Source organism: Camelus bactrianus, chromosome 2, assembly GCF_048773025.1.
Source record: "Camelus bactrianus isolate YW-2024 breed Bactrian camel chromosome 2, ASM4877302v1, whole genome shotgun sequence".
In the NCBI taxonomy this organism is placed as follows: domain Eukaryota; kingdom Metazoa; phylum Chordata; class Mammalia; order Artiodactyla; family Camelidae; genus Camelus; species Camelus bactrianus.
The window spans coordinates 131,812,769-131,836,935 of NC_133540.1; the positions used below are offsets into that span (position 1 = coordinate 131,812,769).

The 24,167-nt window shown below is 55.2% G+C and overlaps 2 protein-coding genes across 15 annotated transcripts in view; one reads left to right on the top strand and one right to left on the bottom strand.

The window, feature by feature from the left end:
- The window catches only part of EVC (EvC ciliary complex subunit 1), a 67,037-nt gene extending 54,117 nt beyond the window's left edge, over window positions 1-12,920 (top strand). For 8 of the 13 annotated variants that reach the window (XM_074350505.1, XM_074350525.1, XM_074350528.1 and 5 more), the window contains 8 exons: window positions 1,153-1,363; window positions 2,358-2,564; window positions 3,692-3,836; window positions 5,554-5,665; window positions 9,945-10,071; window positions 11,180-11,273; window positions 11,854-12,074; window positions 12,607-12,920. In XM_074350505.1, coding sequence (XP_074206606.1) covers window positions 1,153-1,363; window positions 2,358-2,564; window positions 3,692-3,836; window positions 5,554-5,665; window positions 9,945-10,071; window positions 11,180-11,273; window positions 11,854-12,074; window positions 12,607-12,651 — 1,162 coding nt within the window. In that variant the 3' untranslated portion in view covers window positions 12,652-12,920. The remainder of the gene's footprint in view (window positions 1-1,152; window positions 1,364-2,357; window positions 2,565-3,691; window positions 3,837-5,553; window positions 5,666-9,944; window positions 10,072-11,179; window positions 11,274-11,853; window positions 12,075-12,606) is intronic. The other 5 variants (XM_074350538.1, XM_074350567.1, XM_074350542.1 and 2 more) reach the window with 3 other exon arrangements.
- Window positions 12,921-17,664: 4,744 nt separating this feature from the next.
- CRMP1 (collapsin response mediator protein 1) overlaps window positions 17,665-24,167 on the bottom strand; it is a 69,135-nt gene continuing 62,632 nt past the window's right edge. Inside the window, exons 12-14 of one of the 2 annotated variants that reach the window (XM_074350588.1) lie at window positions 23,929-24,108; window positions 22,782-22,947; window positions 17,665-20,031 (exon numbers count right to left, since the gene is read on the bottom strand). In XM_074350588.1, the coding sequence (XP_074206689.1) occupies window positions 19,940-20,031; window positions 22,782-22,947; window positions 23,929-24,108 (438 nt within the window). In that variant the 3' untranslated portion in view covers window positions 17,665-19,939. The remainder of the gene's footprint in view (window positions 20,032-22,781; window positions 22,948-23,928; window positions 24,109-24,167) is intronic. The other variant, XM_074350594.1, reaches the window with a different exon arrangement.

Consider the following 24,167-nt stretch of genomic DNA (forward strand, 5'->3'; position numbering starts at 1 on the left):
ATTTAAGACTTTGAGTGATGGAATCTTTCTCCAGAGAGAATTACTTCTAGTAGGGATTTCAGACAGTGGCAGATCAACCACTCCATTTGTGAATTTATCTGATTCAAAGTGAGGTCTTTGCAAGGGGCGATTCCTTATTCCTAGGATGCGGGCCCCCAGCTGGAAGCCTGGGGTGTTTGCCAGGTCTCTCCTCCTTGGGAAGCAGACTGCCAGGGCTCTGTTCAGCTTTCTGGGCTGTCAGAAAGGACTGCAATTATAAAACCAAATGCTGAGCTTCTCTGGTGGACCAAGGTTTTCTACTTGACTCATGGAGATGGGAACTCAAAAATAGCTCATGATTTCAGTTTTGGAAGTATTAATTTTGAGATTTATGTAAGAAATTTGAGTGGAGATGTACTGAAGGCAGCTGCATATATGCATCTGAACCTTGGGACAGATGTGATAAGGTTGAAAAGATTAATAAAAGAACAGATTGCTGAATATAACCGAGGTAAGCACCCATGTCTGAGAGGATGGTCAGCAGAGGACAGGATAATTCCAACTTAACCACTTCTGGAAAGGCTCCCTGTGGGCTGTGACTGTTTGGGGTGTTTCTTGGTAGGTATTAGTCAGGATTCTCCAAAGAAAAAGAACCAGTAAATGTAGATATAGATAGAGATTTAGAAGCTGAGAGGTCCCAAGACCTGCAGATGGAGACTCAGTAGAACCAATATATAGTTTCACTCCCAAGTCTGAAGACGTGACAAATGAAGAGGGCTGATGGTTCAAGCTCCAGTCTGAAGGCCAGCAGTCTCAAGATCCAAGAAGAGCCAGTGTTTCAGTTTAAGTCCAAAGACAGGAGAAACCCACGACCCATTCAAGGCAGTTGGGCAGGAGGAGTTCCCTCTTACTTGTGAGTAAGAAGGCTTTTCTTCTCTTCAGACCATCAACTGATTGGATGAGGCCCACCACATTAGGGAGGACAGTCTACTCAGTCTACCAATTCAAATGTTAATCTCTAGAAAAACCCTCACAGAATCTCTCAGAATGATGTTTGATCAGACATCAGGCACCCCGGAGCCCAGTCAAGTTAACACATAAAATTAACCGTCACACTCAGTGAAGCCAAGAGCAATGACCAACCCCCGGCTCCCCCACCCACTTTCTCCAAAGGTCCACGCAGTGCATCCTGCAGGGGCATGAGCTGCTCCTGCGCTCAGCAATCCGGCGGCTGGCTCTCCGCGGCAGCACCATCACCACCCTGACCCAGATGAGACTGTCCGGGAAGAAGACCCTTCTCCAGGAGCTGCGTGAACAGCACGCCCTGGAGCAGGGCTCCTCCCAGTGTCTGGACGAGCATCAGTGGCAGCTGCTCAGAGCCTTGGTAAGATGTGCACCAGCCCCCCGCCCGTCCCAGGCAGGAGCGCTGCATCCTCAGCTTCCAGGTTCCAGCCCGGTCAGCCAGAAACTCAGCTCTGCCCCGCCCCCCACCCGCCCCCCTGTTGTGTGGTGGGGACAATGGCAGCCTCCTGTCAGGGGACAACCTGTGCCCAAAGCTTCTAGTGTACATTATCATGAGAGTTACACTAAAAAAGCGTATGAAGTCAGGGCACAGACAGGTAGAGTCATCATTGGGGGTTGGGAGAAAAGGGCTCCGTAGTCTGTTTTAAGGTCTTAACAAATTGAAAGAAAGACTTTGCAAATTGCACAGCTGGGATTTTAACCCAAGCAGGCTGACTCCAGGTCTCACGGAGCCGCTGAGCTGTAGGAGTAGCTGATGTCTTTGACCCACTGGGGAGGGACAAGCTCACAGCCTCTGTTGCCCTGCCCAGGAGGGCTTGGGGGGACGCACGCAGGACTTCCTGCCCTGCCTCTGACTCCCCTCACCGCCTTCTCCGACTCATTCCTACAACGAAAGGAAACCTCTGGGCCCCAGTTTCCCTGCCTTGGCTTCCATGATGTACCAGATTACTCTCAGACTCAGATGTGACTTCAAAACCCAGCTCTTCTGTGTGACTTTTAGAAAGTTACTTAACGTCTCTGAGCCTCTATGTCCTCATCATTCCTGGTGTTCAGGCCTCGCTGTGTTCTGGAAGAATGAGGAAGTTCTTGTACATATGAGAAGCCGCAGATGGCACTGGGCACACAATTGATGCCCAATAAATGCGTTGGGGGGTCTTTAAGATACCCAGGCTCATCCACTATGTAGTGGCTTTTGCCAGCCCGGAGTCCCCACTTTCCTCCACTTCTCCATCCCTTTCCCAGTCTCCCTGGAACCCCAGCAAGGCTGACCCCACATCCTGGTCATGGTCCTGGCCAGAGCATCTCTGCAGGGCTGCAGCCTGGGCGCCCACCTCTCCCTGCCCTGTACTTTCCAGGAGGCGCGCGTCCTGGAGGAGGCCAGCAGGCTGGAGGAGGAGGCGCAGCAGGTGCGGCTGCAGCTTCAGCAGCAGCTCGTGGCCGAGGCCCAGGGGGTCGGGCAGCTCCTGCAGCAGCACACAGAGCAAGCCATCGGGCAGGCACTGCTGGGGCACGCGAGGACCGCGGCATCCAGGAGCCGGGCCAAGGACACGGATGGCTTCAAGGTGCGAGCCAACCTAGCCTGGGGAGCCTGAGGGACAAGAGGCACTGGGGCGGGGTGGGTGGGCAGGCGTGCACGAGAGGAAAGCTTAGGGCCGAGCAGCAGCCTGGGGTCTGCGTGGGAGCTCCTGACTGGAAGTGCAAGGCCACAGCTCAGAGTCCTTGGCGGGTGGAGTCAGACGTGGATGTGGACAGAGCAGGAAGGAGAACCGGCCACAGTCAGGGAGGAGCAGGGGAGCGAGAAGACACGCTCACACCTTCTCTGCATCCTGGGCCACCACCCTCTTCGCCTCCACAGCTTCTGTCCACACCTGCAAATGAGGGCCCATTTCTCAGTACTGGGACATAACCAGCCACTCAGGCACCGCCACTCAGGCACCGCCACTCGATAACCAGTGGGTGTTTTCCTTGCCCAAAGCCTGGAGCCATTCAGTATGTGTTTGTTGAAATGAGGGCTCCTGAACCTGCCTTTTGGTCATGACTTTATGAAGTAAAAGATGGTGACTTGGCCCATGCACAGCCCACATGTCCCCGATGATGGGGCGTCTCCACATTTCCTCGCTTTGGGCCTGAAGTTGTATCGTTGAGGAATGCCTATAACTGCAAGTAACAGAAATTTGTACTCAAATAAATAGAAGTTACTGATCTTACATTACAAGAAATGGGTAAGTAGGTGGTTCCAGGCTGGCGCAGAGGCTCTGTGATGTGACCAAGGACCAGGCGATGTCTTTCTGATCCCTCATTCTGGGTGTTGGTTTGTTGCCTAATGATCTCAAAATTGCCACTGCCACTCCAGACATCAAGTCTGCGTTCCAGGCAGGAAGAGAGAAACAGCAAAGTCTTTCATCCACACCAAAGCTTTGCCTTAATGTTCGGGAAGGGCAGGTCCTCAGTAGGCTTTTTGTAGTATTGCATCTCATTGGCCAGAACTGTGTCACACAGCCAGTCTCAGACCATCCCTCCCAAGGGAAATAAGATCATCGACACTAGCCATGCATTCTGCCTGCCCCTGACCAGCCAAGGTTGGGAGTGGGTGTAATATGGGAGCCAGAGCCAGGGGAGGCAGGGGGCCGTGTCAGCCGCGGCCAGCTCTGCGTGCGTCCTCCCTGCTGAGTCCTCCTCCTGCCTGCAGGGAACACTGATGGAGGCGGCGACCGAGAGCGTCTACGTGACCAGCGCAGGCGTCGGCCAGCTCGTGCACGCGTATTACCAGCAGATTGGGAGGGCCATGCAGGACCACGAGGAGAGGAAGCTGCAGCATCTGAAGACCCTACAGGGTATGGTACCCCCGGCGGCGGCCCTGCCCACAAGCAGCCAGATGTGCTCTTAGTTCGGGACAGAATGAAGCATCAGGTGTTTCAAATTTTACCTGGGGGAATTCAATTTTTTAACTGTTTTATGTACGTAGTTATCCTCTGCCTTGGCCCCAAAAGGCTTTTGAAGAAGCACTTACAGAAACATGTCCCTGGAGTAAATAGGGTTTTTTCAAAGTAGATGAATCAGGACAAGGACAGGACAGTGGGATGGAGTTAGGGATAGGCCATCGTCTGGGACAGACGTCATCAGATCCCTGCTTAGAGGTGACAGGGCTCTGGGCTTTCTGGTGGCCAAAGAGATAGAGACGCCCTCAATTAAAGCTGTCACAGTGACCGTGAGTAAGGACCGCCTGGTGGCCCACAACGTGCCTGAGACCCAGACGGTTTTCCCCTGTGGGGTCTCGCAAGGAGCCACCGGGGAGATGGAGCGGATGACATCCCCAGGCCAGCAAGGACATCGTGTAGTAACAGACAAAAGCCAGTTTCTTAAGGCCTCTTCTTGTAACATCCCTTCCCACGTCTGGGGCTTTGGAACAGGGTGGGGTCCCACGTTCTCTGCTGGGCTTTGTCTGGGTTGTCCGAGGTCTCTGGACGGAGGACGGCCAGTGGGTCCTGGGGCCGGTCTTCCATGAGTATTACGTCTCAGCGAGCGCAGCTGTCTGCCACTCTTACCTTCCCCTTGCCTGGGAAGGTAAGCCCTACATTCAAATAAAATCAGGGGCAAAGCCAGAAATACGCCAGCTGGCCACAGATCCTTCAGGGTGGTTTTCCAACGTAAGGCCGCGTTCAGCAGGGGACAGACGAGATTGATCGCCTCTGCAGAACGTTCGGGAACCGGGGTGTTCACGTCCCCTCTCTGGGCCTCAGTTTCCCCATCTGTGAGGCTCGGGGTGGGCTCTCCCTTTGTGCATCCTCCCAGCTCTGACTTCCTGCTTCTTGATCCCCCAACTCCAGGGAGGGGGTTTCTCAGCAAATGCGTTGAAGTGACATAACTTAATCACATGAGCTCTTTTTTTTTTTTAAATTCAGGCAACTCTTTTTTACTTAAGAGTTATAGACAGCCATGCCCTGGGGATCCTCAGGTGAAACCTCTCTGTTAGCTCTAGAAGGCTCAGGTTCAGGGAGGTCAGCGGCCTGCTGACACCGCACTGCTAGGCAGGTGTTGCACCTGGGTCAGTGGGGCAACTAGTTAAATGCAACTTGGTAAGTGTAGCAGCTAGTTAAGTATAAGCATGTTCTGAGATGCAGGCCAGTGCACCTCGGACTTGGGAGGCCCAACATCCCAGCTCCTTGGAAAGCACCCGTTTCAGCACCCACGGCTGCAGGGCTCACCACACGCCTCAGCTCTGCGTGGTGAGTGGCTTTTCCTCTCTGGTGTGGAGATTGAGGTGTTTGTGGTGGCCTCTTAGTGTTAACTCTTATTCAGCTCCCTTTTCTCCTGATTCTTACAAGAAAGCCAGGCTGAGCCGTTGCAGGGAGAGTCGGGGTACATTCCTCAGGGCATGTGGTGTGTGGAAGCCGCGGCACCCTCGCGCACACGAAGCCCTTCCCTGGGTGAACCGCGGGGGCTGGTAACCATTTGTCCTGCTGATCCTCGCACCCCAGCACCCGGCCCAGACCTGGCACTGCGTCCATCCTCCAAACACGCACCTTGATCATTGTGTGTTTCATGGTCTAGGGGAGAGGATGGAAAATTACAAGCTGCAGAAAAAGCAAGAACTCGGCAACGCTTCCTCAGAGGGCCAGATGGCAGGTGGAGCTCAGGGAGCCTCCGGAGCCGTGCATCGGAGGTGAGGTCTCCCTGCTGTCTGTGGGTACCCAGGCGGGCATCCCCGGCCCCTGTGCATCACACGTTTCTCTGTCACACTCTGACCTCGCATGCATTCGGCCGTTGACCTGGGTATCATCTGCCTACCCAACCCGCATGGAAGCCCCCGAGCCTCTGTCCGGCTCCCCCTCTACACGCGGCCCCCAGAAGGGACCAGGCACAAGGGCACACGTCCAGGTGCAGTGGGGGCTTTGTTTCCAGGTCTTGGTCTTCTTCGTGGCCCTGACAGGGCACCTCCCTCCCATCTGTACTTCGGGTTCCCCCAGAGGCAGACCCTGAGCTGAGGACAGAGGGGAAGATCGTTTACTGGGGAGGCGACCCCAGGAAGCATAGCGAGGTAGCAGGGAAGGGAGGAGGAAGGGAGGAGGAAGGGAGGAGGAAGGGGGCAGGGAAGGGAGGAGGAAGGGAGGAGGGAAGGGAGGAGGAAAGGAGGAGGAAGACGGTTTCCTGCTGCTGCCTTGACAAGGACCAACCTTGAACCACATGGTATGTTATCTCCCGGATCAGCAGTCCAGGTGTCAGCTGGCTCGGCTCTCACTGGAGGCTCTGGAGGAACCCCTTCCAGGCTTGTTCACGTTGTCAGCAGAATCCAGAGGTCCCGTTTCCTTGTGGCTGTCACCTGGGCCTGCCTGACCTCCTAGAGGCCTCTCTCTGGTCCTTGCACGCGGCCTCTGCATCTCGCTGCATTAAGTCCTGCCCACACTTAGAATGTCTTCTGCTGCATCTCTCTGACCCCAGCTGGAGAAACTTCTCTGCTTTTACGGTCTTCGGCGATTGAGACCTATCCAGATGCCCCAGGCTAATCTTGAATTTAAGTCAATAACCTTAATCACACCTGCAAAGTCCTGACTGCAATGTAACGTAACATCTTCACGTGGTCCAGGGCTTAGGGCGTGCACACCCGGGGGGGGGGGGGGGGCGCTGTGTGGCCTACCACAATGGGAGAAAAGCCTGTAAGGCCTGTGATAATGAGGGGTTTCCATGGCAACTGAGGCCCAACCCCAGTCTGGACGTTCTGTGTAGAACAACTTCCAATTACACCAGCAAAGGGCGAGGGAAATAGGGGATTTGTCTACCAGCCCTCATTCCACACTGGCTAAGAGTCTGCCCTGGGGGTGTTAACTCGCCAGCCCTCCCAGCCATCCTTGAGCCAAGCCCCTACCCACCTCCCCATGGCCAAAAGAAGCCCTGAGACCTGGTTGCAGGTGCTTGTAAGAAACCATTGGCGTACGTGGAGTCTGTCCCCCGAAGGGCAGACGGCCACCAGTGGGCTGAGGGGATGTGAGCTCATTACCAGCGTGTCCCTGTAAGCACACACCCAGATCCTGAGCTAGGCAGGGGACAGCACCTCCCAGCCAGGAGCTCACAGCCAGGGAGGAATGGACAAGCAGAAACAGTGGGAAGTCCCCGTCGGGGCTGTGACGGAGGAGGGGCGCTGCAGGACCACAACTGCAGGGGCGGGGGGGTGGTCCCCTGCTTAAGTAGAGCATCCCACCAACTAGAAGCAGCCGCAGGGCCACCGCCCCACGGGGGGAGGGGAGGGCTCCGCACCGCAGTGCAAGCCCCGCCCTCATCTGATGCTCCTTTAGGAAGCAGGAACCGCGGCATCCTCCAGGTCAGGCCGAGTCCAGCATCCTCTCCATAGACCCTCTGCCGTTAACAGCCTCAGCAAACGCCCTGCCTGTGGGTTGAGGCTGAGACTTGCTCTGACTGTCGTACACCCATCAGACTACGGTCCAGTGGTTCTCAGATTTGGGGACATCCGTCTCACTTGACTTTCCTGCTGAACATGCGGATCCTGGGCCCCAGGACAGGAGAGCCACGCTCTGACAGTCCTCACAGAGGACAGAGGCTGTGCTGGGACCGCCCGGTGGTGCCCTGGCTCAGGGCTGCTGCCCCGGCTCAGGGCTGCTGCCCCTCGGGGCACCCTGTGGAGGGAGGGACTGGCTGTAGACCTGGCTGTAGGGGTCTGAGTCACCTAGACGGGTGCCTAAGCTCATGGACGCCTTATGTTTGAACTTGAATTTAACTATGAAAGGGGGAGTAATTGAGCTTTTCTATTTATTTGTCTATTATTTATTTATTTCAGTAGAGGTGCCGGGGATTGAACCCAGGACCTTGTGCACGCTAAGCACACGCTCTACCACTGAGCTGTACCTCCCTGCTTCTGGAAATGGATATTTTTAAAATACCTATTTTGAAAGATTTTTTTTAATGATGGCTACTAGATTTTGTTTTTTAAATTGAAGTAGAGTTGATTTACAATGTTGCATGTGTCTGTGCAACTTTGGAAGCAAGTCCTTGTCACTCCCCTCCTGGCTTAGAACTGCAGCCTCCGGCCAGACCCCTGTGTGGTCCCATCCTTTCTGCTCCCTGCGCTGCAGCCAGGCATTGTGTGAAACACAAGGCAGCCGATGTCTTAGACTCTCCTGGACCCTCCCAGGGCTCCCCCGGCCTTGAGGGTGAAGCCCAACCCCTGACCCCCAGGCCCTTGCCGTGCAGTCCTGTCACCTCCCAGAATTTCCAAGAGCCAAATCCATGGGGGAAGCCAGACCAACCAGCAGGATGACAGCCGGGAGTGACCAGGACTGGTGACAGAGCAGGTAGGGGGTGGAGGCTGCTCACAGCAAGAAGCCACCAGGCAGCCTCAGTAGTGGGCTGAAAGGGGGCCCCAAAGGCTATGTCCACATCCTAATCCCTGGAACGTATACCTGTGACCTTGTTTGGAAAAAAGGGTCTTTGCAGATGTCATTATGTTGAAGATCTTGAGGAAAGGACCCAATCATGCTGGGTTGTCCCATTGGGCCCTGGACCCAATGACCAAGGAAGCAGAGGGACATTTGATCACACACAGAGAAGATGATGTGAAGAAGGAGGCAGAGATTGGAGAGATGCAGCCACAAGCCAAGGGCTGCCTGCAGCTGCCAGAAGAGGCAAGGAGCAGGTTCACCTCTAGAGCTTCCCTAGGGAGCATGGCCCTGTCCACACCTTGACTGAAGGTTTCTAGGCTCTTCATCAGAGAATCAATTTCTATTGTTTTCAGCCCCCAAGTTTGTGGTCATTGTTAGAGCCGCCCCAGGAAAGTAATGCCACCTCCTTGAGGGTGTGAGAGAGAGTACTGTAGAGCACTGACCTCAGCTGTGTTTGTTCAATATCTATCCCCATCCAGCTCCGAGTGGGGCCCCAGGAAGCCAGGGACTGAGTCTCTTATTCACAGCTGTGTCTTCAAAACCCAGCATAGCACCCGGAAGCCCAGAAATACTTTTATGAATAAGTGGATGAGTGGATGGATGGATGGGTGATGGATGATGGGGTCTTGTAGGATGAATAGGAGTTTGCTAGACAATGATAAAGAAGAAGGGAATGGTACTACTGGTAGAAGGAAGAGGATGAAGCAAAAGCAAGTGGAATTTTGTGCCTTCAGGTTCACTCCATGGACAGCTGCCTGTTGATGCTAAAGGTGGCTTCTGCCTTCAGGTCTAGACATTCAGCCTCTTTCAGAGAATCAGTCACAAAAGATTGAAAAGAATGGAGATGGAGTGGGTGGTATTGAATATTTCTGTTTGCTGAGGACCAGAGGAAGGTTGGCTGGGGAGAGGAGGGTATTCAAAACAGGAGGGGAGGAGTCCCTGCTCCTGAGAAGGAGGTGGGGCTCTCTGTAGGTCAAGGTCCCCGCTGCAGCCCCAGCTCTGTCCTCCGCCACATGCAGTAACAAGGCTGCCGTGTTCAGGATTTCTCAGACTCTGCATCCTAGGAAACAAGGCTTCTGCTTTACAAGGGAGGGGCTGGGGCAATTCTGACATTTTAAGTGAAGATGGGTCCTTTCAGGAAACTATCCCCCAGCCACCACCCAGGGTTAAAATTATTTTCTCATACGAAGCTGCCACTTGCTGCTCAACTATTTTGCAGCTGGAGGGCCTCAGGGATACCCCGTCCCCCTGAGCTTCTCACAAGCTTTTCTCCTTTCGGTCCTGCTGGGGTCAGCAAGCCAGTCCAGGAGCAAGTGAAAACGTGTGTGCGAGATTCTGTAAACTCCCAGGTGTTAACCAGACGGCGTCTGCTTTTGTGAGTCGGCCGCTAGTGGGGGCACTCAGGCTGTGTCCTGCAAATCGTGCCTGCAGTGGCCAGCCTTCCTCCCGGCTCCGAGGGCACGGCTGTCAGTCACCGATTCCCGCGATGCGGCGGGCCCTGGGGAGAGGTGAGGCAAGGGCCGCACGGACGCCCTGCGTTCCTTCCTCCAGGATGCTGGCGCAGCAGAAAGGGTTCCTGGCCCAGTTCACGGTGCACCAGCGGATCCGCCTGGATGCCCGGAAGCAGGAGGCGAGGGTTTTGGACCGTCTGGAAGCCCAGCTTGAGACCCAGCTACAGGTACAGCTCTCAGAAATGGGCCCTCGCAAAGCGGGCCGTGGTTTACGGAGTTTTCTTCCACTGGGAAAGGGCCAAGCTCGTGGTCACAGGTCAGCACTGGAGCCTGTGCGAGGACCACCCGCCCCGGGTCGGGACCCCCTCGGCCCCCGCTGGCTGAGGACGCGTCAGCCTCGCCGCTGGGCTGTGAAGTTGGGGTCCCCCCCCCCCGCCCGTCTGCGGTGCCCAGCTCGGGGCCGGGCCCCGACCACTGCTCTGCGTGTCTGCGGGGCCAGAGGAGGGAGCGTCGTCCTGGGTGGGAATTGCCGCCACATCGCCCCTCGGGGCCGGGGCCGACGTCAGGCAGGGCTGCTGGGACCGAGGTTCCCACTCACACCCAGAACGTACAGGAAGCCCAGCTTTCCTCACAGGAAAGGCTCATCCGCGTGAGATTAGATGTGGCTGTGACGCAAAGTGCCTGCCTTTAAGAAAAAAAAAATTCCAGAATGGAAGCACTGAGTGGAGCGTTGGCCCCTTATGAGGCTTCACCACCAGTGTGGCAGTAACAGCTGGGACAATGATCAGACAGTAATGGTGGCTGACGTTTATTTACCAAGTCTGCTGTAGTCAGTCACTGAGCCGAGAGCTCTACATGCACCATCAATGTCCCCCAACCCAACTGCCAAGGAGCAGGTTACTCTCAGGGTCCCAGTTACAGATAAGGAACCTGAGGGTCCCAGAGATGTGTCACTGCCTTGTGTCATATGGTGAGTGAGTCGTGGAATAAGGTCTGTCTGGCTGAATAATGGTGTTGGCAATTGAGGGCTCCAACTCCAGAGTTAGGCAGAGGTGGGTCACGTCCTGGTTCTGCAGCTGGCTCTTCCTGAGCCCCACTCACCTCAGTGATCTTACCTGTAAAATGGGCCAATGTGAGCGAGGATGGGCGGTGAGGCCCCCCCACACCTGCCCCTGCTGCTCCTGGCCCCTCCGGGTGCTGCTTGCAGGATTGTCCTCCACTCGGGGACTCAGTCCTGTCAACCACTCTCAGTGTCAGCCTCATTCTGGTGGAAGGGGACTTAGAGGCAGAGTAGGACAGGGGGAGGCCCAGCTGACCCTCTCTCTCTGCATCCAGGAAGCTGAGCAGAGCTTCATCTCAGAGCTGGCGGCCTTGGCCCGGGTGCCCCTTGCCGAGAGCAAACCATTTGCAAACAAGCGTGGATTGTCAGGTGAGTCGCAGAAGGCGGTGCCCTGCAGGCTCTCTGGGCTGGGAGGGTGGGTTCTAGTCCCAGGCCTGCCGCTAACTAGCCCGTGGCTCCTGGCACCACACTTCCCCTCTCTGGGCGTCTGTGTCCTTGTCTGCAGATGAGCAGGCTTGGCTAGGATGCCTCTTGGGCCCCTGGCTCACCAACGTTCAATAATTCTGATTATTCCGAATCCCTGGGTCTGCTGCTCACCAGCCAGCTCTCGTCTCTGACTCTGTTTCCCCATCTGTAAAAGGGGGTTAATTAGCCCTTCTGCCACTGCCAGTGGGAACTTCAGTGACATCACAGGGTGTCATATCCTGCTAACCGGATAGTGATAGGAAAGTGTGTGAAATTGCAGAAGGCTATTAAAATAAAAGCTACGGTACAGGAGCTGTGATCTTAGGTTCTCAGTGCTGCGAAGGCTTCCATCTGCCGGGCGTGGTAGAAACACAGCAGGAGCCTGGCCGGCTGAGTTTGAGTCCCAGCACTGCCCTCTACTGGCCGTGCGGGCTTGGAAATGCACCCTACTCACCACCCCTGCTAGCCTCAGTTTCCTCCCAAGTTAAGCGGGTGTCAGAGCAGCAAGGCACCGAGTGCACACTTGGCCCGAGAGAAGCTGTCACTTACCTAAAGTCGCAGAGCCAGTGTCTGGGTTCACGTGTCTCCTGCAGAGAAACCCCTAAAGACCAAAAGGAGGAAGCCGGCATCCCGGGAGAGAGGGGACACTGGAGGGCCCAAGGACGAGGACCCTGCCTGCACAGGACCCTGCTTGGGATCACTCAGGTGCGGCGGGGCCCTGGCTGCTTGTCTGCGGACGCTTGTTGCCACCTAAGCAGGAAAATTGGCACCTCTGGGAGGTGCTGACTTGGGTCCAAGAAACGGTGGAGGATAACGGGCAGTGTTGGCATTACTATTATCGCTATTATTACTGTCCAGTTCGGCAAGGTTGGCCACAGCCCACTTGCACAGCCCGTCAGCCTCCAGCCTGAAGAGCCAGCAATTCCCAGCCTCCCCAGGGCCCCGCCGGCTACGGAGGCTTTGGGGTTCGCGGCCGGGCGGATCCGTCCGGGGGACATCCTGATATGTTTTCAATCGTCTGAGCGTGGGTTTCTTTTTCCTCCTGGCGCTCAGATGACCTCCCACCAAACAGAGGGAAGCCGGGCTCTTCATTTGTTTCTTAGCAATCTATGTCCAGATGCAAATTGTTTTGATCTCCTGTCATTGCCTTTTCGTGTGATCAGAGTGGATGAGTTGTTGCATCTGGACAGACCTGGGCTCAGAGTTCTGAACAGCTGCATTTCTCCCTTGTTTTAAGCAGCAAAAGGCTCAGCCAGCAAGAAAGTGCAGTTGGGGATGGTGAAAATTCCAAGAAGATGCTAAAGAGAAGAAGCAATTTGTAGCTCACGGCTGGTGGGGGAATGGAACCTGGAGACTGAGTCTGAACGCCGGCTGCCCCTCCCGCAGCTGGTGAAGGCAAACCTAGCCGCCCTGGGGGACGGTGGGGTCTCCCCTCTGCGCACGGGCTTGTTGTGCGGGGTGGAGAATGGATATAAAAGTCCGAGAAAAGGCATAAATGAGTGTGGCGGACCCTCCCGCCTGTGTCAGTTATAAACCACCGTGTTGGAAACAGGTCTTCTCCAGTTTTGTGTCTCCTTGGCTTCGAGGCACGGCTCTGTCCCTTGGGGACCCCGCCCCCTCCTGGCTCTCTGTAGCCCCCGCCCCTCCCGCTTGCACCGAACCCGCCCCCCGAGAGCGCGACGTCGTCTCACTCCCGCCACGCGGCCTCCGCTCCCCAGCCTCCGGGTGAAGTTCTGCGGGAAGTGAAGGGGTCTCCAGGTGCTGCTGGTGTTTTCTGGGCCCAAGATCTTTTCTCTTCCATTTCCATCACCTCCGTTCTCTCTGTCCCGTGACCACTGGCTGCATGAATTCTCATCAGGACCTATTCGTTTCTCGGGCTCAGCCAGCAGCTAAGGCCTGGTCATGACGTGGGAATCTGAGTCTCAGGGCCCCACGATCCTGACCTAGACCATGGAATCCCTGACCTGCAGGCCTGTCCTCACCCACCCTGGGGACCTGAGGACCCACAGAGACGTAATGACACCTGCAGCTGTGTCTTCTGTTGGAGACACTTAAAGTGCCAGGAAGGAGGCCCTGCCCAGCCCTTGGACTCCCCCTGGAGGGATCAGTTCTTCTGCCAGACAGCAGCCCCCTGACCCCGCAGGAGAAATGCTTGTCCCCTGGATGGTGACGATATCCAGAAGCTTCCAGATCAGCCACTGCCAGGAGAGGCCCTTCCCACCTGGAAGGAAAATGACTTGTTTCACTGAAATCAAGGATTGTCATTCTCAGCGCTGGACATCTTGAGTGTGACAACTCTCTGTCTGGGGGGGTGGGGCAGTCCTGTGCATTATGGGATGTTCAGCAGCGTCCCTGGCCTCTCCCACCAGATGCTGGGAGCACTCCCCCTAGTGCCCCAAAATGTTGTGACAACCAAAAATGCCTCAGACACTGCCAGATGTTCCTTCAGGGGCACCACCCATGGATCTGAGTCGAAGTGTGCCAGCCCTGGGGAAGGTCTGGGATGGAAGCTCAGTGTTCCCACGAATTGCCGGTCACAGAGGGGGCACCTGGTTCTGGGAGCCCCTGTTTCAGGGATTTTCTGGGCCATCTGTGATCTGCATTTTTATTTTTTAAAGCCTAGATTAAATTCTCTTTAGTCAGGAAAGAGTTGCCCCTTAACAGAAGAAGGAATCCATACTAGTTACATCATTTGTTAGACATGCTTAACATAGCATCCTCGTCCTGACTGGTCCCCAGGCAGGCTTTCCAAAGTTAACCAACAGCGCCCTCTTGTGGCTAAATAAAACATTTCACTATTTTGCAGAGTAGGGACAAGCTATGGCTTCCTGCAATATTTTGAGAACCTGTTTTACATAGACATTGCTTTTGTCACTTGGGTCCCCTGCACAGAGGCATTCTGGAGGGAGACAGCTGCTATGTTGGGAATGTCTGGCTTGGGGACGTAAGTTTGGTAAATGCAGACGCCCCGGCAGCACCAGGATCTCTGGAAAAACATGCAGTTTAGATCCATTGTCCACCCATCTTGCGTGGATAGTGGCTTTGCTTCCGAAGTGCAGCTCCTTAGCCCAAGGGAGTATGTCACATGTCATATGTTACAAGCTGCTGGACTGCTTGGCACAGTGTGAGGCACGTAATTCTCTATAAATCCTTGTGGGTTGTGTCTTCCGTGAGAGGAACGTGGAGGGGCCCCTTTCACTCCTTGGGCAAAATAAACCTGGAAGCCACAGGACACTCAGCAGACCGTCAGCACAGGCTCTGGGACACCCAGGATGAGGACTTTCAGGCCTGGGACTGAGCTACATGCGCCCAGCACACCCAGGGCCGGTGGGGGAGGAGGACCAGCGAGAAGACCCCGAGGACACATCCCAGCCGCCCTCCCTCCGCTGGGGTTGTGTTCCCAGTTCTCATTATGGGCTGTGAATTGTTACAGTGATGGAAGGAGGTGAAGATGGGAGGGAATCATGAGTGATGATGTAGCAAGGAGTTTAGTGGATTGATTTTAATGCAAATTTAGCCTCTGATCCGATCTGAGCTGCTAGGATGAAGTCAACGGGGTATATATAAGGCCAACACACTCCTAGGGCTCCTCCAGCCAGCCTGGGGTCTGTCTTGTCTTCATTACCTCTTGCTGCTGCTGCAGAAGCCTCCTAACTGCTGCTCCTCTTCCCTCCTGCCCTGCCCCAGCCTCCTCTAATCTGCCCGCACTTTCTAAAACACAGCTCTGACTGATGCTCTTCAGTGATGTTCCCTTGCTCTTAGGAGAAGCAGCAAAATCCTTCACACAGACCGCAGGGCCCTGTGAGGTCTGGTAGCGGCCACTCTGTAGCCCAGCTGATGGCCTTGCCCTGACCCAGCGCGCAGCCTCTGTCACACCTGCCTACCACGGCCTTGGTATGTGACATTCTTCTGCTTGGAACACCCCCGCATCCTCCCATCCCTTTTGCCTCATTAGCTCCTAGTCCTTGTTCCTATCTCAACAACAGGGCTCACAGCTTCCAGACCCTTCCCTGCCCCCACAACTAACTCCGACCCCCTCTCTTTTGCTCTTAGTACTATCTGTGTATTTTGCTGCTGGGTTGGGGGAGGGGATGGTAAATAGCATTCCTTTATTTCCTGTCCAAGTCTGGAACCAGCTGAGATAGAGGCCAAGCAGGCAGACAGACAGACAGAGATCTGCATATCATTTTTGTAACCGATGAGGCCCCTCTGGGGGACTGTGTCCACAAGGAGCCTGCTCATGCCTTCCCCAGAGCCAAACCTGCCCGCCCCCACACAGACACAGACGTGGCCCCACTCACGAGCCTCCACAGCGGGAATGCCCCAAAACACACCGAGAGGAGCAGCAAGGGGACCCGGACTTGGGGGCTGGCCAGAGGGGTGGCCTGGGGCTACATTTGGGGAGGAGAGTTTCATAAAAGACAAAATTATAGAAGGTATAAAGTGAATATGTATTTAGAATGAGAGAGGAGATCAGATCGAATTATATTTTTAAAGCCTGATGAATTTCACAAAATCTCAGCTCCTCCTCACCAAAAAAGTAATTTTTTAAATCGATGAATTGCCTGACCCACTTCTGTGATCGTTTGTCCTAGCACTGATTTCTCCCCTCACTGCTCCTTGCATCTGACGGCTGGGAGGTTCCCCTGGACCCGCTTCTGACTCTGCACATTGGCCTCAGCATTCCTTCTCCTCCGTGCTGGGCACACTTCCGGTCTGGGAGCACTTCCAGTGCTGGGCACCGTGGGACACATTTGCGTCCTGGCTCCTGGCTGACTCCTTGTCGCTATGTAGGGGAGTTGGCACTGGGAGTGGCCATTTGTGCCTGGGCTGGCCAGCAGCACCTCCACCGCCCTCATGCCCACCCCACTAAATCCAGCTCAACCTGCCTTAACCCAGATCCCAGCAAGGCCCACGGCCTCCCGGGGCCACTCGACACTCGGGACGTGAGAGTGGAAGGTGCTGGTGCTCTTAACCCCGACTCAGGTAAATCCGACTCCCCGGACTTGTCACCAAGCCCGCCCCCGGTGCCCAGGGAGGGATCTGTGCAACGAGGGGCCTGAAGCTTGAACATCATTAACTTCAGGGTAAATTCACGACAGAGGAGATGTGTTTCCTATGGGCCAGTCATCTCTGTGGAGGGAGGTAGGGAGCCACGTGGCATGCTCAGCTCTGAGAAGTCAGGTGCTTTTCCTGCCCTGGGGAGGAATGAGTGAGCAAGGGGCCAGGAGAGTCCTGTGTTTCTCCCCCAGTGTGCACACCCCTCCCTCTATGGAGACATGAGGAGAGGAAGGTCAACATTCTCAACTCGCTGCAAGATGCTTCCTTTATAGCCCACTTAACACGTGTGCAATTAGATGCTTTGGGTAACAGTTTGGTTACTATGTGACCTTCCTGCTGGAATGTATAGCCCTCGCATTCCCCTGACTAGCATGCTGTCTGGTATGAAACAGGCACGGCTCGGACCCTGGTGTCTGAGAAGGAAAGAGGGAAGGAGGGAGGAGGGACATTTCAACTTGGTAGAAGCCCTTTTTGTTCAGGAGTCCCCTTTTCTTGCTCTCTCACTCCATGAATTGACATCACTGGAGGAGAACGTGAGGCCAGTGACACTGAGAACGCACTGGCCCTTACTGGGACACCAGGGCTGACTCACACTGTATGGATTGCAAGCTCCCAGGCTCCATGTTGGTAGCTTGGAGTTTGCTACAGCGAGAGTATTTGCACCACAGAAGTTAGCAGACACTACAAACGGCTCCCACTCCAGCCCAGCCCAGCCCGGTGTCCAACATTGAACAGCGCACCTCAGGACCACTGGATGAGAAGACTGCTCACTGTGGCCACCTGATCTGCAACGAAGGCTCCGCTGCAACTTAATGGGGCAAAGCTGCATTTTCTCCATAGAGCATCTAATCCTCCCAGTGCCCTTGGTTGAAAAGACGATCTGGTCTGGTCTTTTCAGTCAAGGGCACTGGGCCGATCGGATTCTGTATGGAAAACAGTGAGCCTTGAGCCCTACTTTACATTATACACAAGGGTTAATGAGAGATGGGTCAGGGACCTAAGTGTCAAAGACAAAACTTCTGGGAGGAAACTGAGGCTATTGCAGTGGCAGAGTAGCGCCCCCACCCCAGGGCACCCGCATTCTGACCCCTGGGGCCCGTGACTGCCATGCTACACGGCAGAGGGGAAGCAAGGGTGCAGCTGAGTGAACGAGAGGATGGAGAGCCTCCCCCTGAAGTGCCATCCCACCATCTCAAGAGATGAATGAAAAGAATACTCCTCAGAAAGGATGCTGCAGCTCAGGCTTCCAGGAAAAAGTGAATCTTGTCTGTCCTGCAGCTGCCAGGACCCCTGTGACTGTGCCTCCTGGGGGTCCCAGGGAACCTGATGTAGGACAGGGGGGTGCTGGCCCCCTCACCAGGTTATGCCGACTGGACAGTGGCCCTGTGACCTGGGAGCGAGGCAAAGGCCACTTCGGCATTGCTCTCAGAGGGAGGATGTTACGGCTGCTCCTGCTTCAGCTTCTGCCCCTGATGGGCTGGGGGTGATGCGGGAGCCAGGAAGCGCTCTCCTGAGAGCAGGGTGGGTACCTTATTGCTGCCAATCTTACTCTTCTAGGAGCTTCTGTGTTGCCTTTTGGGAGTCCCAATGGGCCAAGGCCAAACATCAAAAGCCATTACCTTCCCTTGCTGACCTTTCTCCATATTTAGCCTTGTTTCGAGAAAACTCATAACTGACCCTGAGCCAACACCTCTTTGGGTCTTAACCAAAGTGTCCTAACCCAGTGGGGCAGGGGGAGAGGACACTGAAACCATAAAATAGACATAGGCGCATCCAAAGCCACGAATGACAAAGTTTGGCAGTTAGAAGCAAGAAGCTTTGGATGTGTTTGTCTTGGATTCAGATACTGGCTCTGCCACTTTCTGATCTTAGAGGAATTATTCACCTCTCTAGACTAATCTGTAAATGAGGCTAATAACAGTGCCTACTGTGTAGAGCATCTGGCATGCAGAGCATGCTGTACAGATAGCGTTACTACCACCACCATCACGACCACCACCATCACCATCATCACCACCACCATCATCACCACCACCACCACCATCACCACCACCATCATCATCACCACCATCACCACCATCGTCACCATCACCACCACCATCATCACCACCGCCACCACCACCATCACCACCATCATCATCACCACCACCACCACCACCGCCACCATCATCGTCACCATCCTCACTACTAACAGCTAATCAAGATAAGCAACTTTGAGCTTTTACTCCTCTGTAGAATGTATACCTCCCACCGGTCTGGAGGTTACAAATGTCAAGTTCGGGAGAGGGCGCTTCCAGCCTGAGGTCACCTGACCTACATAACACACAGGAAGAGAGAACATACCAAGGAAAGGCTGGGCAGGAAAGAATGGACATGTGATTTCAACTTACTTCACAGAACCCCACGGCCGGCCATCATCCTTCTCCTCCTATCCTTCGTCTGAGTCTCACACTTCCTGAATCATGACCAGCTCCTTCTCCTCCCTCATCCACTCCCCCCACGACCTAACAAGAGTGAGTCCTTGGGAAGAAAGCACCACTGCCCGGTTACCACGAGGGGAAGCGCCAAGCACGGGCACCCTGGCTGCCCCCAGCCGCCGCCACTTACATGCAAACACTGCGGTCAGGGAGCGGGCCATTTCTTTATTTTTTTCACAAGCTTTGATTTCAGAAATAAGAGCCACAGTAAGTCAGTTGTTAAGTAAAAATGGGGGTGATTACAAAGGAAAACTATGTACAAAACTGTAAAAATCTGACCGCCCCGTCAGCCGCCTTGGAGGGACCAGGACACGGGCGCAGGGGACAGCTGCCACCCCGCCGTCGCCAGCCCTTTCTGAGTGTGCACCTGGCTCGGCCTGCAGTCCCAAGCGGGCTGGAAGGACACACACAGACCGCAAAGACGTCGTGGTGAGTTACAGGGGCCACGGAGACCGGGGTTCCTGACACAGGACGTGAGTGATGCAGTGGGGGTGTGGTGGGATGGGTTTCCTTCCCGTGTAGACCCGGGGTGGGTGGGGTGATGAGGACACATCTTCACTGTGAGTTTTGGAGCTGCCCCCGAGGGCTTGAGGTCTCGGCAGCATGTCCCCATCAGCCCTTGGCCACGTTCCGTCGGTCACACTTACAGACTCGCATACATAACTCAGTAGCATGCATCAACTATCCTAGAACAGCCACGGGGGTGCAAGGGAGCCACTCAAAGAGCCGTGGGGCCCGTGGCGTCAGAACGGGAGGGACAGTACGAGGCGATGCTAGGACCTGCGTTCACTAAGGGGGGGCCCGAAGACGCCATGCTCTGAGGTGGACTCAGATGGACACACAACTGTGGGCAAGGGGTTTCCAAGCAAACACACCACACTAGTACCACTTCTTCCTAAACAGAAAAGGAAAGAACATTTTAGTTTTCCCCCCATCAGTACCAAATACAACTGTGGGTTTCCAAACACGGACAGGGAAAGGGATGCCCGTCCTTCCCAGAATCCTTCACGCGGGCTCCTCCTCTCCCCGCCTTCACCCGAGGCTGGTGATGTTGGAGCGGCCACCAGGGGGCGCCACGATGCGGTGGCCGGTGCGCCGGGGGTTGTTGTCATCTATCTGGGCACCTGGAAGAGACAGGCAGTCACTCAGGAGAGCTGTTGACACCCGTTCCACCTGCTACTCCTGCGGGGTGGGTGCCCCCCCCCCCACCATGTCCCCTAGCCTTCCGGACACTGAGCCCTCCTCTCAATATACCTCTGTCCTCTCCACCCTTTGGTCCAGGGTCACCTCCAGGAAGGCTCCCTGACCGCCACGGGGTTCACTGCTCTCTCTTCTATGCCCCCCAGGCCCTGGGGTCACCCTCCTGCAGCCCTGACCACTCACGCTCTTCCTGTCCGGCTTCACGTTCCTGAGACAGGTGGGCTGACACTTGAGTGCCTGCTGTGTGCGGCACAGCCTCAGGGCTGTAGCTTATGTTGCTGAGTTCAGGGCACACAGCAAGACTATGAAAGAGCTGTTGTTGTTCTACCCCCAATCTACAGATGAGGAATTTGAGGCTCAGGTCTTGCACTGTGGGGGGGCACACGCGAGGGCAGGGAAGCCAGGATTCCAGCCCCAGCTGGCTTGTCCCCAAAGCCTCAGCTCCGACAGCTCACTCAGGACAACACTCGGCACGGCGCCTGATGGTCCCAAGGTGTTCAGTGTGCTATGCATGGGAGCACACGGGCGTACACTTGCATACTGTGCTCACACGTGTGTATTTGTGCATGCGTGTGCCTGTGTGTGAACTACTCAGAGCTGGATTTACCCCCCTTGTTGGCAATGTGCAGATCTGCATGAGGGCGGGGGCAGCCTTCTGTTTTAAATCTGCAAAGTCAGCCATCCATCCTAATCTCCTGTGTTCCCTAGCACTTAAATAAAGATTTAAAATTCTAGCACTGGGGTGGGAGGTTATAGTTCAGTGGTAGAGTGCATAGTTAGCATGCATGAGGTCCTGGGTTCAATCCCCAGTACCTCCATTAAAAAATTAATTTAATTAATAAATCTAATTACCTCCCCTCTGCAAAGTAAAAAAATTAATTAAAATTTTAAAATTCTAGTGCCAAGCCCAGTGCCTGGCCCTCAATAAATACGTATTAAACGGCTAAGTGGTGGATAATGCTGAAGGAGGGGTAAGGGGAAGGTCCTAGGATCTGGCCGGGAGACTTAGTTTCCACTACAAATGGTGCCAGTAATTTGGAATCAGACACTCCCCTCTTTTGGCCCCATTTCCCTTTTTGTAAAATCAGAGCAGACGACTACCCTCCAAGTGTTCTGTACCCCAACATCTCAAAGACCGGGATCAATTTTACGGCAAAGGAGGTGTGACAACGCACACAGGATGGCATTCACTGGATTCGCCATGCACCTCGCTGCTCGGGGGAAGCTGACCTGATGGGATGGTCTGTTAAAGCGCTGCCAGGGCGTCTGCTCAGGCTGAGAGCCTGAGGTCGATACGCGGTGTGCACTGACCCAATGTCCCCAGGAACCAGGGGGTGGAAACGGGACTATCCACTGTCATCATCGCCCCATCACCAAAGAGCGGGGAAGCCCAACAAACAAGACAAAGTGCTGAACCCCGTAAGTCATCAGGATTTACAAATTCAGACTTCGATGAAATCACCCTTAAAAAAAAACCAGACGAGGCCCTCCCACCTCTGACGTATGATCTCTGGAAGCCACTAAGCGCTGGTTTAGAGAACGGACCCCTGTCTTCTCGCACTGTATTGCCCTGGAAATTCAGGAACCTCCTGACGACCCAGAATCAGCCCAGTGCTTGATCACCCTGGTTTCCCCTCGTGATACCTGTACCTTGCTAGTCACGTGTCGGGTGCCTTGAAAATCCCTGGTGGGCAAAAGGACACCGGCCACGTGTCTATGACGCGACCCCACACAGGTGTTTAAGGGACATGTGGAAGTCGCTCCTGACACTGGGCGGCGTCGATGCTGCTGGTGTCTGACGAAGGCGCCCGTGAGGCTGCTGTGGGGCTGCCCAGCGGTGCTGGGCACTCAGGGGGACCTGGGGGCTGAACGGGGGACCAAGGGTGGTCGGGGGGGGGGCCCTACCTACAAACTTTGTTCCATTGTTTTTCTTGTTCTGAAAGGGAGTGTCACTCCGTGTTTAATTGTAATCAGGAATCGTATAACACGAGAGCAGAGATCCAGCTGGCAAACTCCCTGAGAGGTGGTATGTCTTCCCGGCTGCGCAAACAATCCCTGTTGTGTTGGGTCCCCAGCCTCCAATAGGCAGTCCCAAGTCAAGGTCCCAGCGTGTGCCCGCCTGCCCTCGTGTGGTGACCGGATGAAACTGCAGGCACGTGTCCTAAGGGCCTTCAGAAAGGCTGAGGTTTTGGTCCACACACATTTGTCCAGCACCAAGTACTGGCATTTTGACATTGAATGTCTTGGGGGCATTCATTTTCTCCTTAAAGAAATAGGGGTAACACCACTCTCCACACAGGGTTGTGGGAAGATGAAACAGTCATGAGTTACGAGGGCGCGTGATAAACAGCCTGGAGACCCACCTCTCCACGTTAGCCTCACGGGAAAGAGCGCAGACATGTCCCCAGATGTGCTTAAGGACGAGCACATGGGCAGTTTTCAAGCAGACTCTTCATAAACCAGGGTCAGGTGTCTCTGTGCTGCCCCCACGGACCCCCTCTGCTTTCTGACCCTCCCAGCCTCCTCTGCCAACCCCGGGAGGAGGGGCGGAGGGGATCCAACGCTCCCCCCTTGGCTCTTCATCCAGTGCCCGAGGCCGTGGGCCCATTTCTGCAGGTTCCGGGCTCTCGGCACCACCATGGCCCGGGGAGACTTGGCCGCTGTACCTTCCTACCTGATAAACTGAAGTTGGACTGGTGGAGGTTTCTGATGGGCGGAGGCTGGTGTTTGGAAGGCGAGGACTTGGCGGAAGGAGCCGGCGTTGCGTACTTGGGTGTGGCCGGCACCTCGTACACAGGACCGTCGTACATGCCCCTGGGGACCCCTTGCAACCCAGAAACCTAAACAGAGGGAGCAGGAGAGCACGTGACTGACAAAATGCATGCCTGCAGTCCCCTGTGCAGGAGAGCGAGCTGTCTCCCTGGGGACACACAAACTCATGAACATGTGCATGCACATGCATATACATGCTTGTATACACATCACACATGCACCCACTTACACACACGTACAAGGCACACATACATGCACACACATACACACTGGCACACACACGTGCATGCACACACACAGGCGTACACATATACCCACACACATACACACACAGAGCTGGGCTTTGTGGCAAACATCAGCCGCTTTAATGTGGGAAGCAGCAGTTTGTCATGGTGATGGGAGGGACTTAATTAGGGAAGATGAGGGACCACCGATGGGAGACTATCTAAAGCAGAAGCAAGCATCCTCCTCTGAGCTGACTGGAGATGGGACACAGCCTGCCCCTGCTCCACGCCCTTTGACCTCCGGAGTCCATGCTAAGATTCCTCAAGAGGAAAGGAAGATGCTGAATGGAAGGTGGACAAGGGGAAGGAGAAAAGAGGGCAGATCTGAAGGGAGGCCAGATGCAGTGTGCCGTCCCTCGAGTGTGCTAGGGGTGAGTTCTTTCTAGCAAGCGGCAATGCCCAAGGGGCCCAGAGCTCTCCTTGCTGCGTGATGCTGGTCAGTCCAGCACTGCTTTGAGCACCAGGGTTTTGATCTGCAGAAGGGGGGCTAGACACCTCAAAGAGGAGGTAGTGAGGACCCCCCTCCAAGATGATGCAGGAGGGGCACCCTGGTCAGTGGGCTCCTAGGAGTCCTCCCATTCGCACATGTGCACAGCCCTTTACAGTTTGCAAAGCCCTGGAACCTCCCTGGTTTCGTCTGGTCCTCACTCCAGCCTGAGATGCATGCGGGTCCCATCACAGCTCAGGGAACCCGAGAGGAAAGGGAGGCCCACGCAGCTGTGGCATCTGTCAGCTCTGCACGCAGAAGACCCAGGCCCCACGCACCTTGTTCCTGATCCTGACGCGCTGGTAGAGGTACTCGGGGAAGGGCTTCCGCGGGATGAAGCGGCCCATGCCCTTGTTGACGTTGACACTGCCGTCCTCGAAGACGACCTTGCCCTGGCTGATGACCACCAGCGGGGCGCCGTGGCACTCCATGCCTTCGAAGATGTTGTACTCCACCGCCTGCAAGGCGACAACCCCAGGCTTTCATCCTGCTCCCAAGCGTTTTCCCCGCACGAGCC